General features: G+C 35.4%; 4 protein-coding genes across 6 annotated transcripts; all 4 read right to left on the reverse strand.

The window, feature by feature from the left end:
• On the reverse strand, positions 536 to 1,380 carry LOC105165846 (LOB domain-containing protein 29-like). Its single transcript, XM_020694243.1, has 2 exons — positions 1,099 to 1,380; positions 536 to 1,000 (listed from the first exon to the last, which is right to left on the reverse strand). Exons 1-2 carry the CDS (start codon positions 1,378 to 1,380, stop codon positions 536 to 538), a joined length of 747 nt encoding a protein of 248 aa, XP_020549902.1.
• Positions 2,939 to 6,576, reverse strand: LOC105165640 (sn1-specific diacylglycerol lipase beta). 2 transcript variants are annotated; one of them, XM_011084717.2, is made up of 8 exons: positions 6,416 to 6,576; positions 6,052 to 6,342; positions 5,399 to 5,595; positions 4,918 to 5,268; positions 4,630 to 4,830; positions 4,430 to 4,500; positions 3,771 to 3,910; positions 2,939 to 3,588 (listed from the first exon to the last, which is right to left on the reverse strand). In XM_011084717.2, the coding sequence occupies exons 1-8, from the start codon at positions 6,447 to 6,449 to the stop codon at positions 3,233 to 3,235; spliced, it is 1,641 nt and encodes a 546-aa protein (XP_011083019.1). In that variant the 5' UTR covers positions 6,450 to 6,576; the 3' UTR covers positions 2,939 to 3,232. The 2 variants fall into 2 exon arrangements, with proteins under 2 accessions (XP_011083019.1, XP_011083018.1); XM_011084716.2 differs by having other exon boundaries at positions 2,941 to 3,588; positions 5,399 to 5,598.
• On the reverse strand, positions 9,685 to 11,058 carry LOC105165848 (protein DMR6-LIKE OXYGENASE 1). The gene is made up of 4 exons (XM_011085010.1): positions 10,855 to 11,058; positions 10,509 to 10,756; positions 10,078 to 10,396; positions 9,685 to 9,936 (listed from the first exon to the last, which is right to left on the reverse strand). Exons 1-4 carry the CDS (start codon positions 11,056 to 11,058, stop codon positions 9,685 to 9,687), a joined length of 1,023 nt encoding a protein of 340 aa, XP_011083312.1.
• Positions 12,967 to 14,906, reverse strand: LOC105165849 (protein DMR6-LIKE OXYGENASE 1-like). 2 transcript variants are annotated; one of them, XM_020694508.1, is made up of 5 exons: positions 14,792 to 14,906; positions 14,465 to 14,683; positions 14,120 to 14,367; positions 13,700 to 14,018; positions 12,967 to 13,547 (listed from the first exon to the last, which is right to left on the reverse strand). In XM_020694508.1, exons 2-5 carry the CDS (start codon positions 14,666 to 14,668, stop codon positions 13,302 to 13,304), a joined length of 1,017 nt encoding a protein of 338 aa, XP_020550167.1. In that variant the 5' UTR covers positions 14,669 to 14,683; positions 14,792 to 14,906; the 3' UTR covers positions 12,967 to 13,301. The 2 variants fall into 2 exon arrangements, with proteins under 2 accessions (XP_020550167.1, XP_020550166.1); XM_020694507.1 differs by lacking the exon at positions 14,792 to 14,906 and having other exon boundaries at positions 14,465 to 14,782.

The following is a 16,164-nucleotide window of genomic DNA, read 5'->3' on the forward strand; positions in this document are numbered from 1 at the left end:
CAAAAGTTGTCAGAATGAATCATGTGCCATGTAATTTTATTTTATTTTTTTTGTCTATATTTGCAAAAGTGAACCGATTAGAATAAAAATTCCAGTTTAAATAAATAATGTGAGGCGGACATAATTTATGCAGACAACTTTTATAAAATCCGGCACCAGAAGGATCAAAATTGCAAAATGTTGAAAAGTTATAGAACTCTTTTATAATCCAAAAAAGATAGGAAAAAAAAAATACCTGAGTGTCAAAATTATAGGATAAAAATATATTTAAAACCTAGTTAATTATATATCCAGGGCTACAGACTATGTATGGTGTAATCTAGAAAATTACAATCATTGGATGGATGAATATAGGTTTCTGACATGAGCAGAATATTTCTAGGGTTTCCACAGCCTGCTGAAGAAACTCTTGTCCTAAAATCTGCATATAATATAAACTAAATAACAAAAATTGGCAGAGAATTAATTATAATCTCATCGATCGCTGCCCATGAGCGAGACGTCATATCCGACTGAGGATCAAACCCTAATTTAATTAATTAATTTTCCCTTGTGAATACTGAATATATCTGAAGGGCAGTGATTGGAGATCATGATCATGATCTCCATCTTCTTCTTGATCAAATGGCCAGTGCGTGTAGTTTAATTGCATTTCATGTGGCGAATCCGTGCTTCCAAACAAGGTGTTTTCCTCCGTATTTCCACACTTGACAGAGTTAGGGTTCGGAGTGATGATTCTGCTGTCAGAATGGATTGGCATGCTTCCGATGTTGTTGTTGTTCAAACACGTATCCCATTGGGACATTTCGACATGATTCTGGCACCAATTACGAACAGTATCCTGTGGGAAACAATAATAATTAGAAGGGCTTTCGGCGTAGGGTTTGTGGTGATTAGGGTTTCCTGCAGTAGTAGTACTGCTGGAGCTGTTCATAATGATGAGTTCATGAGCTGCAGCTTGCTCCTTGAGTGCAGCCAATTGAGCTTGCAAATTCACAACGTGATGATCATGAACATCATCAATATATAATTACACTCAAATGTGTGTATGTGAAAGAGAGAGAGAAGGGAAATATTTTCTTGATCAAAGTTAGTTACCTGTTGTTGGAGGGCAAAAATACGCGAAATGCAACCATAAATGGGATCTTGAAGCCTGGCCTGAGCTTGGTATGAGACGGTGACTGCTGCTTGGCAGCGATCGCTCATCGGGAGGTGAGCAAGGAGCTTGGCGACGTTGCTCGCCCCGAACACCCTGTGGATGGCTGCAAAATGAGCAGCAGCTTCTTCATAGCTGAAATAAGGTGCAAATACACAACCCTTAACACATTTCCTTCTCAAGAACTTGCAGACACCACAGGGGGAATTACCACATCCCCTCATTTTCACTATATCCTCTCTTAATTTCTTCAATGTCTTAATTAAATTGTAATTAATTATAATTTAATTTCTGTGTTTAGTTGCAAGCATTGTTATGATCATAACCCCCCCCCCCCCCAAATATGCTAATATATCTAATTTGGCCCTCTGACTACGTCCTAACTTGACCACAGCTAAAAACCATGGCACTAATGATTAACTTGTGCCGCACAAATTTGAGTTTTAGCATTACTCTTGTTTGACCGTGATTAATTGTATTGATTTACCATGATTTTATAACTAAATTCAATTATAGTGTAGCGAAAAATTGAATTTTTGGCAGTGTGCACTGTCCCGATTGGAACCATTGTATCTTAGATAGTGCTTAAATGTGAGGTCTCACGAACTATTTTAAGGACACGTCCCACTAGAAGTATAGGCATTTATCTTGATCACATTATGCCAATTTATCATATTTTGTTTCATTGTTATTAATTATAGTAATGGATGGATCGAATATTAATGTATGGTTCAATTTATTGAGATACTAACGTAATCATATAATTACAATTTCAAAAAAGAATGGCCCGATTGGAGAAATTAATTACTGCACATAACAATTTCAAAAGGGTTTTTAAATTGAATTTTTATTTTTTTTCCAACTGCAACTCTTATATTATTAATTTATTTATTATTTTTTGGGAAATGAAAAAAGATAAAAATAAAAGAGTGAAAGAAAGGTCGTGTTTGATTGAAATAAATCAGAAAATGAGATGATCGTGACATAATGCCAGTCCGCGACTGGTCAAGCAGAAAGTGGGGTTTAATTTTGACCCTTTCAATGTAGAAGGAACAAACAAACACATTATTAAACATTGTCATTATCTTCTTTTCATTAGTTTAGTAATATTAATTAATAATATTTAATGTATTACTATATGTTATTTGTTGTCTTAGGACGTAATTATCCGGAAGTGAGAGGGGCATGATGTAGTTTGAAGAGGAGGCAAATCTTCCAACCCTAAACCTTAAAAATGGGGATTGATAAAGAAAGTTAATTCTAAAACCTGATAACTCAAGTGTAAAATTATTCAACCTATCTTATAAAATGATTGTGAGATTATCAAATTCTATAAATTTGTTTGGTGAAATTTTCACATAACAAAGCTTACAAAATTGATGATAAAAATTTATAAACTCTTTCGGAAAAAGTTCGAGGTTCCTAACTTATTTTTAAAGGTGTATCAGTTATTTTATTAGTTCTGATTATATTAGTTACAAAATTATCATTATCAATATTTTTTTTTCTGGATAAATATAAATTTCATTAAGATAAAAAGACAATACTATGTGAGGTGCAACAATACAATCCTATATATATCAATTAGCTAGCTAGGCTAGCCAGCAGTGTCATCAACCCCATAATTTTATTTTATCCAAACACTTTAATATTATGTTTCTAAAATAAAATTTAACATTTGATAAGCTCAAAAAATTTAAATATACATTACAAAATGTATGAGTTTACATGATTTTTTAAATAATTTTAGTGAACACCCTGTAAGTCTCTTTCTTGGATGATATAAAACCTAGGGCAGGTGTGACTAATTACAGCTAATAATCGCCTATCAACATCCATCTGTGCAGGGATTAGTGGCTAATCCATATAACTACATCAATGATTAGCATCAACAGTGAACATGCTGCTACCAGTTACCGTACAGCTCATCAACTATGGAAGATCACCTCATCCCCAAAACAAGATACAGCATACTTATGAACGTAACAACATTATCACAAAGGAATCAAAAAGTTTCAGTTGAAAAGATGATATATTGTACAACATCAGAAGGTATGACAAAAAATATTAAGTTGATTAATTAATATTTCTGTCGTCAGCAGAACTAGGCAAACCTTTAAGTACATCCCTAAGAGCATAGTAATGGCTATCACATTTGTGGTCCGAAATTATGTTGCTCGAAAGTAGTATCTTCTGGAAATGTTCACTTGGCTGTCTCCTCAGCAGTGTGAAATATTCAGTGTGTTTGTGGTGGCTGTCAGCATCCACATTCCTCTTTAAATAATAGAGTCTCCCTGGTACAAACAAGTCCTCAGCTACTTTATCAGTAGGTTTTTCGAGTTTTTCTTGATCAGAGATGGGGCTGGGGCTGGGGGGATTGTGAGTTTGAATGAAATTTGGAACTGTGGAAACTTCCTTCTTCATGGGCATATCTGCAAAATTGTATACCAAATTCAAAATACACGATCCATGCATGCACCAAACTGTGTTTATTGCCAACATGTTAGATGGTTCTGAACTATAATCAGTTTGGGATTGTAACCCATAAAGGTTTACTTCCTTTTCATATATTTTATAAGTGAAAAACCCAGCTCTACAAGGATGCAAAGATTACCAGAATGTTTTGTCTGTCCTCTGAACTTGGCATAGTCTGCAAGTTTTCGTGCTACATCTTGTACAGATGATACAACTTGCTTTGCATTGGTAACCAGATCTATGACACCTTTCCAATCTTCTCTGCTAAGAACACTTACCCTGCCAACAGCAAAGCAGAAGGTCGCCAGCCTTTTTCATCAGCAACATTTTAGCATCTTCCGTTATTAGCAATAAACACAAGACGAGTAAGTTCAGAATTTCAATTGTAATCAGATTGATCACGTCAAACAGTAATAATAAAGAACCATTTTCATTTTTATAGCGGGGAGAGAACATGTCGCACATGGCCAGATGTAAATGGCAAGTGGACTACTGATATGGTTAAAATTGCAAGTTGCATGGAGAAAAGACCATTTTGCACTTTCATCCATCAACTACTTGAAACTGATTAGCAGGAAAAAAAAAGGAAAAACACCTGCAGCTCGTATGGGAAAATGAAGTGGTGGGGACATTGGGGAGAAGAAACCTAGTATCTGGGCCAAGAAGTTTTCATCCAGATACTATTGAATGAAAGAAAGTACTTACGGTAAATTGCAGGCTTCGACATGTAAAGTTTAGTTTTCCATCATTCTATTAATTAATTTGCAGAGCTCATATTACAAGCTGGGACTCACTTACCAATCAGTTTCAACAATTTCATTCCTCAATCTTGTTAAAGAAGCAACGCTTAGTCTTGGGATTATATCGTCCTGCATTAATAAACTAAGCTGTTACATTGTGAAATTCGGGATCTAAGCAACACGTGTTCTAAACAGATAACTGATGGAATCAGCAGAGGCATTCGAGTGAAGAAATAAAAAAGATACAATCAGTCAGACCTGCATCACCACCGTGGTCACAAAATCGGAACAACTTTCAGCAAGTTCCTTGGAGACACAAGGAGGCGTGGCATATCCAACTGCTGTAATTATATCAGGGCTGAACCCAAGCTCCCTCGATGACTTCTTACGAAGCATAATTGCAAGCAGGGAAGCTGTTGCACCTCCAAGGGAATGACCGACAAGCCTCAATCTAAAATCCTGTTGATCAATTAGTCTCAAAACAACTGTAAAACTCTTAACATGATCTAACAAGAAAAGAGAGGTAAAGAAATATGGTTACACCACCTTGTGTTTCTCTAGGCACTTCCTGATGGTATCTATCTCATGATTGAGAAACCAACGAGCAGACTCAGCTGTGCCAAAGTGGGTTGAATAACCTTCAAATGTGATCTCTTCATGGCCAGAAGATATAATGTCGGTAATTAGGTCATAGACAGTGTGAGTTCCACGAATACCAAGAATGACAAGTTTCTTCCGCTTGTCAATTCCTATGTAATACCCAGGTCTCAACACACTAGAATGCTTTATAAACTTCACAACATCTTTCTCTCGGAGCATGCTATTCCTTGCCAAACCAGTTGCGCTATCTTTATAAGCACCCTTTGCTAATTCAATATGGTATATGAGATCCTGAACCTAAATTACCAAAATAATTATTAAAAAATCTACGTCATGTGACAAAGCAGCAAGATTTACTCGCTGCAGGTAGGATATTTGCTTCTAAGATAATAAATTTTCACTAAAAAGAAAAGGGTTAGATAATTACAATAGACTCTGAGCAGATAAGTTCACCCTTCACATCCTCCACAGCACTTGTGGATGCTTGCTGAAGATACACGAGATACAAGCCAATAGTAAGATCACTCAAACTCCAATCCTGAACACCAAGCTTACTCCTTTGTATACTAGAAAAAATTTCGGCAAGAGATCTATCTGTAGGTGGTGGTTTGTTTTCAGTTCCATCTCCTGTGCAACAAACACTTAGGTTCTTTTTCCATCTTATGAAATTTGAATAAAAATCAATCCGTTAAATCTATAATACTCCTAAAAAAATCAAGTGCAGGAAGAAGAAAACCTAGAGCTTATTTTCGATTCCTAATGCCACTTTCCCGTCTATAATAATGTCTTCCAAATCATCTAGTAAGCCAACTCCCACCTCCACCCCCACCATCACCAAAGAACCTGGTTTTGGAGTTGCTGATAACCATGTACTGCCTAATTCGTATCCAGCTTCCAAGCATTAAACTGGAATTACATGATTTCCGTATTCAAAATGATACATAGACTCCATTAGAAAGCTCATGATAGCAAAATCTCAACTTTGGATCAAAACCGAAATTGGAAACAGTCTATGGTAGCAAAATCACAACACCGAATCAACAATACAGAAAAATCATCCAAAATCAGGTAAAACCAAACCTGTTGGAAGAGCCCACTTGTACAACTGCAAAGCCTGTTCAAGAGCTTTACCAAGCCAAGCAATTTCAGGCTTCCATTTATTATTATAGCTGCTCAAATCATTCTCCTCCGGACTGTAACTCCTCATCTCCGAATCATAAATTGTGGGCTTATTTTCCAACTTATCGCAACTTTTCTTCCCTTTCAATTCATCATCATCTGCCTTCGACCACTGAAAGCGCTTTAGAACATTGTAAGCGTATTCCCTGAATGAATCCTCCTTCTTCAATAATCTCAAGCTTCTACTGAAATCTGCAAGAGCAAACACAGCTCAGTTACATGTTCATAATCGTGAATTCAGAAGCAGAACACGACAGACCCATACCATTGAAGAATTGTTTAATGGGTACTCTAGACATATCGCGGTGTATCGATTGATTGATGAAATATGGTATAGCAGAGTAGGATAATGGTGGGGGATGGTGACGGTTAAGAGCGTACCGTACACCTCAAGAGTCGGTTTCTGCGCAAGTTAGTTTTGTTTCACCGTCCCGCGGTGGGGGAGGGTAGGAATGAAAATACTTCAACAATACTAGGGTATCATAGTCTTTTGACACAATCAATAAACCTATCTTTGGGTTCGTGGACCATTATGGTCCACAGCACGTGAAGATTAATGGGCTTTCTATCCTGGCCCAATAACCAACTGGGCTTGGCCTAAACGTCTACTGCAAGCCCAAGTACTATAACTAAGTGTCAAGGGCTTTAAATTTTAATTTAAGATACTTACACATTCCTCCCTGAAATTTAATGTTATTACACATAAATCTCTAATATTTAAAAAATTATATTTAATATCCCTAATTTTTGTTTTTGTCTAACAAAAAAAATCTCTTCATTAGTCAAAATTCACTAAATTAGCAAAAAAGTCAAATAAAAATTCATATTTACCCCCAGTTGACTTAATACGCACTTATTGTAGGTTAAATAAATCATTTTTCTTTTTACCAAAATACCCTTATTAGGGTGACAATATACCTCGTCACACACATCAACGGGTAAAGATGTGTGAGCGTAGTTTGATCAGAAAAAATTTATTTGACCTGTAATATGTCAATAATAAGTCAACCGTGGTTAAGTATAGATCTTCATTCAATTTCTTTTTTGTTAATATTAACAAATTTAGTGAATTTTAACTAACAGATAGATTTATTTTTTGAAAAAAATAAAATAAAAATACTAAATATATTTGCATTTCTGTTTTCGTCCAAGAAATTAAAATCAAGATATCATTTACTAATTTACATAAACAAATGATACTATCCATGTTGAAGTTGAGTTGAGCTAAAAAGAAATGAAAAGAACAATTTCGTAAACCATCATAATTCATAACATCAAATTAATGATTTATTAGTAAACGAGCAATAAAATTACCACAAATAATGAATATTTAATCTAATAAAGCAAACACAATATTACAAAATTCTATCACTATTATCTTAACTTTTATCATTTATTAATTTATATCACTTTAAACCCATCACACAAAGTAAACGAAGCCTAAAAGTCTATATTACGTCCCGTATTGCATTTAACAATCACAACGCATACAGTGATGTTGTAGAGATGTGGGGAAAAAGATACATAGAAACATGCACGGGCGTTGCACGTGAAATATAATTTTTTTTTAAACATATATAATATTTTTTTATGGAATCTGATAGAAAATTATATAAATTATTGAATATTTTATTTTACAATATATAGAAGAGTATAGAAATAACAACTAAAGATAAATAAATTTTCATTTAACTAATTTTGAAATGCTTTTTAGTTATAACATCAATATAAATTTCATAATATTTATGTTCATTTAATTTTTCAACATCATATTTTTTGTTCTTGTCCATTCTTAGACCATGTGTTATGCATATTTATGTCATTGCCTAGACACAAATAATTTTGATCTTCATTTACAATTTGAAGACAAGAAATCCTTTTTGTTTTTGTTTAAAAGAATAAAGAATTAGATGCAATGAAGTCTTATAATTTTTGTGTCTTTGTATATAATAAATTATTTCATATTCTTTTTTTTTTTTACTTTTTTTTGGGTATGAGATACACTTTTGTAAATTATGCAATTAAAATATTTGAAGGGATATAGTGATAAATATTTTTGTTGTACCCTCTAAATGGACAAAATCGACAATTTTTAGAAGAAAAGATCGATGTTTCATCTTTTGCAAACGACATGTAAAATAATATATTTACCTCCCATGATATTGAAAATGAGTGAATTATACTCATTATGATAAAAAAAAAAAAAAATTTACCTCCCTTACTTTTTAAAATAGAACAATTTACCTTACTATCTATCTAAGAAGGTAAATAATTACTTCATTTTAAAAAACACATGGAGCTAAATTGCTGCATTATAAAGAATATAGTAAGGTAAATTGCTAATTTTTTTTTATAGAGAGATAATTTGCCCATTTACAATATCACGGAATTACTTGCATTTTCCCAATAATAATATTAGTGTTCAATTTATCTGCTCCTAATTATGTGCCTTGATAAAATAAAAATAGAGAAAGTATTCAAACTAGAGTTTTTCAGGTGAAAATTTTCTTGGCAGATTGACTTGAAAATAAAGGAATTTTTATAAAAAAAAATAAAAACTAAATAAGAAAAATACATACCCAATTTTTCAGATTCTAATGTCTCTAGTAATATTATGCTAAGATTTTTTTTTTCTTTTCTCACTTAAATTTTAGTCTGAATAGAGTTAACAGACAAAGTAGAGGTAAACATGACTATATATTTTCTTTAATTTATTTATTTAATTTTTTTTTGCTTCTCAAGTATTATATTAATATTGTGAAGCACAAATACTATTCATTGATTGCAATAAAAGTACTACAAATACACTATAATATATTTTTTTCTTTCATTTTGATTCTACAATCATTTATTTTTTTAAATAATTTATTATGTATTTTTAACCAATAATTCGATATGTCTAACTGTTTTAAATTTTTTGAATTATTATTTCAGAAAAGTACTATAAGATACAGTATAATATATGCACATTTTCTATGTATGTATGTAAAATACACATGAATTGTTTGAATTTTTTATTTTACAAAGTTGGTAAATTCAATAATTGTACGTAATCTTTTGGTATGTATTGGCGTCTAAGTTATTAATTTAGTAACTTTAATATGAATTCTGTTTAACATAATTAATATTTAAAAAAGACAGAAAGATAAATTATTATTTTTCTTTATTTAGAGGATAGTTTGATCATTTGTAACATGAGAGGGATAAATTGCTATTCACCATGTAGATGTGACTTTTTCCAAGTTTGAATATTTCATACTTGACATTCTTATGAGTTGAACATGTTGAAATTGACATTTTTAGTAGTTTATGGGGGCATTATGGCCATATAAAACATAAATACGGGATAAAAAATTATCTCATAATAATTCAGCGGTTCACCAGATAAAATATTAAATAAACGCCTCACAGTTTATCCCGCACTTAATCACATGCAATAATAAATCATCCTGTAATTCCATCTGACTAAGTAAATGAGGCCGGAATGAATACGAGACAGAGGGGTAAATCGCTTGCATTTTGCCATTATTAACTCTATGTTTGGGATATTTCATATTGCTTCAGAGGGGGCTTGCCATCTTGGGCGTCCTTTATGTATGTCCGGAGAAACTCATCATATCGGAAAGGTCTGTATAGAGGAAGACTGCATCGGTCGACCAGCAGCGTTGCAGGCCCAATTAGGCTGTCGTTAGATGGTTGGATGAAGCTGGTAACTGTTGCTCGAGCAACGAAAGCATTTGTCACAACTCGATGCTCAGCACTTCTTAGCATCCCATTGCTTATCACCTGCAAATGTTTTTGTCTCAAGACAGTTCTTGCTGGAAACCTTTGTGCAGGACCAAATTCTGATCCGGCACTTGTGTCTTGAGATGCCAAACCTAGGATATTTCAGTGTGATGTTTGAATAAAAAGGTGATATGTAGATACCTGGAGTGCGTGGCCTATGTTAACCACAAATGCATTAGGAACAGGCTCCAGCGCAAGCCATTTTTCGTCTTTTAAAACTTGAAGGCCGGGAACTGCTCCTTGATTAAGAACGGTGATGAGATTCGGATCAGCGTGTTTGGGCAATCCCAACGTCAAAGCAGGATCGGGACAGGGCGGATAATAGTTGAGACTCATCATTTGAAGTCTGCTCAATCCACCCTCGAAATATCCTGATTCTATGCCCAACCCTTCGCATATTAGATCTAAAAGCACCAAACTCAGCTCCCTCACACGAACTGCATAGTTACCTATTACCTCTCTGCAGTAAGGACAGCAAATCTAGTCAAAAACAGCAACTTTCTTATACCTGAAATCTTTTGACAAGGCCTCCGAGATTTTCTTCAACTTATTTTGCAAGAAACCATATGCACCTGTATCGTGTGGGATTTGTTGGCCACTCTCCAACATGATCCTCCAGAGGACGACAATGGTGACGCAGATTGTCCCTCCAGAAGTGCACTTTCTCATGATCATAGTCAATGCTTGTGGACAATCTACATCCTCTTCTTGGATCCTCAGAATAAAAGCTCGCCTTATCTTCTACAGGCAGTTGAAAGAACTCCTCTGCCACCTTAACCGTCTCCTTCATAAGCTCCTCAGGCACCCCATGATTTGTCAGCTGTTTCATTTCCCAGACAGGTTTAAGATTTGGATTAGAATCGTAGTTATAGCATATTTCTTTGTTCAATACTAACATGATAAATTTGATAATAGGACCTGGAAGAATCCAAATTCTTGGCCAGCCTCCATGATTCTCTGAACTAAATCTTGTCGGTTGCTGTCAATGTTTCCATGAAGATCAATGACCGGGATGGACTTGCACGAAGGGATCGCTGCTCTCCCAGGCCGTATTTCTGGAGGCAGTATGTACGACTCGGGCACATGTTGAATGTTATGCTTGCTTGAAATGAGTTTTTCCATCTGTCTTCAGGACTTTCAGCAATTTCACAACATTACAACACTTTAATATCTTTTGGGTCTAGGGCAATGGCTTCAATATGGAATAGATCAAGACAATTAGTTGGTGACGCCTATACCATCCAAAGGAATCTGATTCCACTTGGATTATTTACACAACAGACCAGTTGATACACAAAACATATTTAAAATAGGAATTGCAGGCACTTCCAACCACGACGATTATATAAAAAACATCTTCACTTTTTTCCACGCTGGGTAGGACAAATTGGACAGTATGACTTGAGACAAAATAACATGAAAGCTTGACTTCCAATTATCTGTCATTTTCTTACATTTTGCAAAAGGAAACCATGTCAAGAAAATGATTTCATGACATAGGAAATGTCTCCTAAGCAATGTGAAATATTCAGTGTGTTTGTGGTGGCTGTCAGCATCCACATTCCTCTTTAACAAACATGTCTTGATCAGCTACATTACCGGCAGGTTTTCTCCCGTTTTTCTTGATCAGAGCTTGTGCTGGGAGTTGGACTGAAACTTGTAACCCTGGAAACTTCCGTCGTCATGAGAATATATCTGCAAGCACCAAACTGTCTGATCCCACATTAGTGTTGATAAGTATACATGGAAATATAGGAGAAATGCCTATAATACCCTTAACGAAGGGCATTAGTCCTACACACATATATATTATTATAATATTAAATTTAGTTAATTAATAAAATTACAACAAATATATAATTAACAAATAAAGGGTTAAAGTTGTTACCTGATAAAAATAACTCAAATTGTCAACGAAAATTCGAGACAGAATTCACGAACAAGAGTACCAAAATATTAGTAGGATAGTGAGAGTATAAAAAAATTCGAGAGAAATTGAGAAAACAGAGAGAAAATAAGGAGAATGGAAGATGATAGTGAAATTAAATAGAAAGAAAGGAACACATTTATATAGAATAATTTGGAGCGGTCTTTGGAACGGGGATAGGAACACATATCTAGTCTTTAAAAAGTTGCCATCAATTCATACTTTTGGGACGGCAATTGAGACAGTTTTTTGAATGTTCAGTTAGACCGTTGAAATATAGTCGTTCATGATCAGTTGGAAAGGATTCAGTAACACTTAGAAAATAATTTAAAAGGACCTCTCCAATTTGTACCGATTTTTGGCACGGTTTTAGAGACACGTTGCTTCTTAAATAAAATTCATATTTTAGAAAGATTTTTGGCATATTTTATTAAGAGTGTACAAATACCGTCCCAAATTTGTACCTCATTTTGGATTACATTTTTGAACTATCACTTTTGGGACATATATTGCATCGGCTATAGGAACGGTTTCATTGTGACCTTTCCTTAATATCTAATATAGTGTTCCAAACTAAGTTTCAACGATTTTTAGTTACTATTTTGGCACGAATTGTGGAACGAGTTTAGTAATTGTTACTTTAGAACTCAACTTAGGACAGTTTGACCTGTCCAAATTTATAACCAAAAAAAAATGTTCCACCCGACGTCATATTTCAATATCTGTTCCTCAACTGTCCCAAAGACCGCTCTAAGGTGGAACAATCTTTGGAACGGTTGCCCTGACCGTGTCAAATCTCACCTTTTTTTTATCGTGCGAAATTTAGCATAAATTTATCGAATTAAATTTTTCATTGTGAAACTGTATTACATCTTGTATTGAATGTCTTAAACCACAAATTAGATGTGATAAGAAAAAAAAATTAAAATCGTCCGCACCGCGCCGCGCTTATTGGCTTAGTGTTAATTTAAAATATAAAAAAATCATCAAAAATCGAATTACACCATTAAATATATAATTATTTTTTTAATTATATATAAAATAATTTAATAATATTATTAATAATTTAGAAGAATTTCATATTTAACATATATAAACCCAAAGTTCATATATTATTAAAAGTCCATGTTACAGAGCCTATGTTTGAAAAACTTAAATTTGGAGTCTATACAGAAAGAAAAAATGTGTTTAAGTTTTAAAATAACAAATCAAACCTATTAGAATTTCTCCCTTCCTCATCTTTCTCTTTCATTTCCCCTCCTCTTCTCTCTCTACCCATTTACCTATTTTTTCTTTTCCACCGCCTCCTATTCTCCCTTATCTCCTTCGCCTGCCCTGCCCCGCCCCACCATTGCCAAGCACTTTCCCCTACCAAAAATCTATAAATGAATATGAGATAGAGGGATAAGACGCTTGCATTTTGCCATTAACTCTATGTTTAAGAGATTTCGTATTCCTTCATAGGGGGTTCCCCGTCTCGAGTGTCCTTTATGAATTTCCTGACAAACTCATCATATGGGAAAGCTCTGTATAGGGGAAGACTGCATCTGTAAACCAACAGAGCGGCAGGGTGAATTAGGCTGTCGTTAGATGGATGGATGAAGCTGGCAACTGTTGTTCGAGCAATGTCTGCATTCGTAACAACTCGATGCTCAGCACCTCTTAGCATCCCATTGCTTATTACCTGCAAATGTTTTTGTCTCAAGACAGTTCTTGCTGAATACATTTGTGCAACATCAAATTCTGATCGGCCACTTGTGTGGTAAGATGCCAAACTTATTTCAATTCCGAGATATTCCGATGTGATGTTTCAACACAAGGGTGATGTATAGATACCTGGAGTGCGTGGCCTATGTTAACGACAAATGCATTAGGAACAGGCTCCAGTGCAAGCCATTCTTCATCTCTTAAAACTTGAAGGCCGGGAACAGCTCCTTGATTAAGAACGGTGATGAGGTTAGGATCAGCATGCTTGGGCAATCCCAAGGTCAAAGCAGGATCGGGACAAGGGGGATAATAGTTCAAACTCATGATTTGAACTTTGCTCAATCCACCCTCGAAATATCCTGATTGTATTCCTAATCCTTCGCATATTAGATCTAGAAGCACCAAACTTAGTTCCCTCACACGAACTGCATAGTTACCCATCACCTCTCTGCAGTTAGGACAGAAAATCTAGTCAAAAACAAGAGTTTTATACCTGAATCAAGGCCTCCGAGAGTTTCTTCAACTTATTTTGCAAGAAATCATATATACCTGTATCTCGTGGGATTTCTTGGCCACTCTCCAACATGATCCTCCAGAGGATGACAATGGTGACGCAGATTGTCTCTCCAGAAATGCACTTTCTCATGATCGTAGTCAATGCTTGTGTACAATCTACATCCTTTTCTTGGATCCTCAGAATAGAAGCTAGCCATATCTTCTACAGGCAGTTGAAAGAACTCCTCTGCCACCTTAACCGTCTCCTTCATAAGCTCCTCAGGCACCCCATGATTTGTCAGCTGTTTCATTTCTCAGACAGGTTTAAGATACGAATTAGAATCATCGTTAGAGCATATTTCTTTGTTCAATACCAACATGATGAATTGATAATAGGACCTGGAAGAATCCAAATTCTTGGCCAGCCTCCATGATTCTCTGAACTAAATCTTGTCGATTTCTGTCAATATTTCCATACAGATCAATGACTGGGACACACGTGCATGAATGAAGAGCAACTTGCCTAGGCCGTCTTTCTGGAGGCAGTATGTATGACTCTGGCACATGTTGAATGTTATGCTTGCTTGAAATGAGTTTTTCCATCTGTCTTGCCGGAGTCTGTGTGAAACTCAGCAATTTCACAACATTAGAACAATTTAATATCTTTCTGCTCTAAGGCAATAGCTTCAATATGGTATTAGATAAAGACAAGTCCGTGTCCCCTACCACCCATAGGAATCTGATTCCACTTGGATTATTTACACAGCAGATGAGTTCACACCACCAGTTGATTCACAAAATATATTTAAAATAGGATTGCACACACTCCCAACCGCGACGATTGTATAAAAAGAATCTCCACTGCTTTTCCAAGCTCGGTTGGACAGAATGGACGATATGACTTGAGATAAAATAACATGAAAAACTTGACTTCCAATTATCGGTCATTTTCATCATAGCTGTTGCTCTTCTTACAATTTGCAAAAGGAAACCATGTCAAGAAAATGACTTCATGACAAAAAAATAAATATAGGATAAATTTTCTGATTCAGCAAATTTATAACTTGATATCAAGAACGATCTAATTGTCTGGTGCGTCACTAAATGAATTACTATTTTCATCGTATCATGGAAAAAAGTGATCAGTAACTCTTTGCACCAAAAGAAGTGGATCATGTTCTGAAGCTTCTCTCATGACTTTCACCATTACCCAACTGGAGGTCAATCTTTTCTTTCACCTTTCACAAGAATGAAAAAATATGTCTACCCTCATATCAGCACCAACCATTAGGCCATCTTTTCTTGGAGTTCCATTTGGGAAACCATTTGGAGCCTGAATTCAGACCCAGCGTAACCCCCTGCTTGTGAGGCTGCCGCATTAGTTTCCGTAAGAGCCATTTCCGACGTGGGGTGGCTGGATATTTGTATTTGGATGCATCAGTTTTAGAGAAGCTGAAAATTTCATCTCTGATGGTGGTGGGGGGTGGAGAGCTGAAAATTTCGTCTCCGATGGTGGTAAGGGGTGGAAAGCTGAGATTTTCATCTTCAATGATTGCTGATGGGAAGACTTGATCGCGATCTCTAATGGTATTCAGCCTGGAGTACCTCTGGTCAAGAGCCTCCCTGGGGATGTTCCGGGCTAGCAAGGGAGACGCACCGCCCCAGTTGTTTGTACCAAATGAAGGGTGTTGGGGTGTTCTAAACTCCAGCAGTTCTCTCTGCCTCATCCCTTGTGACCTGTTTTACTTCTTCCAAAATCCTACAAACTTGTCCCAATTTACTTCATCATCTGTACAACACAGGAGCAAAATCTCAAGTATAGAATGCTTTCATTGAGCTGATCAACAAGCATTTCCAGGAATCACAAGAATGGAACAATAACTTTCACTTCTGAGGCCCCATGCTTCTGCAAATACTGGTATTGGATGTAACAGATACTGTAAGTTCACTTTATTTAAAGGCATGCCTGCAGACAGATAGCATAGTCTACATCCATCACAAGAATTGTCTAATGGTGAGTAGAAGACAAGGATGCAGCGATTACTTCAAGAACTCCAACGATGCCAATATCTTCATTATGTTGATAAGAACCATATGAC

The sequence above is a fragment of the Sesamum indicum genome, linkage group LG6, assembly GCF_000512975.1.
Source record: "Sesamum indicum cultivar Zhongzhi No. 13 linkage group LG6, S_indicum_v1.0, whole genome shotgun sequence".
Classification (NCBI taxonomy): domain Eukaryota; kingdom Viridiplantae; phylum Streptophyta; class Magnoliopsida; order Lamiales; family Pedaliaceae; genus Sesamum; species Sesamum indicum.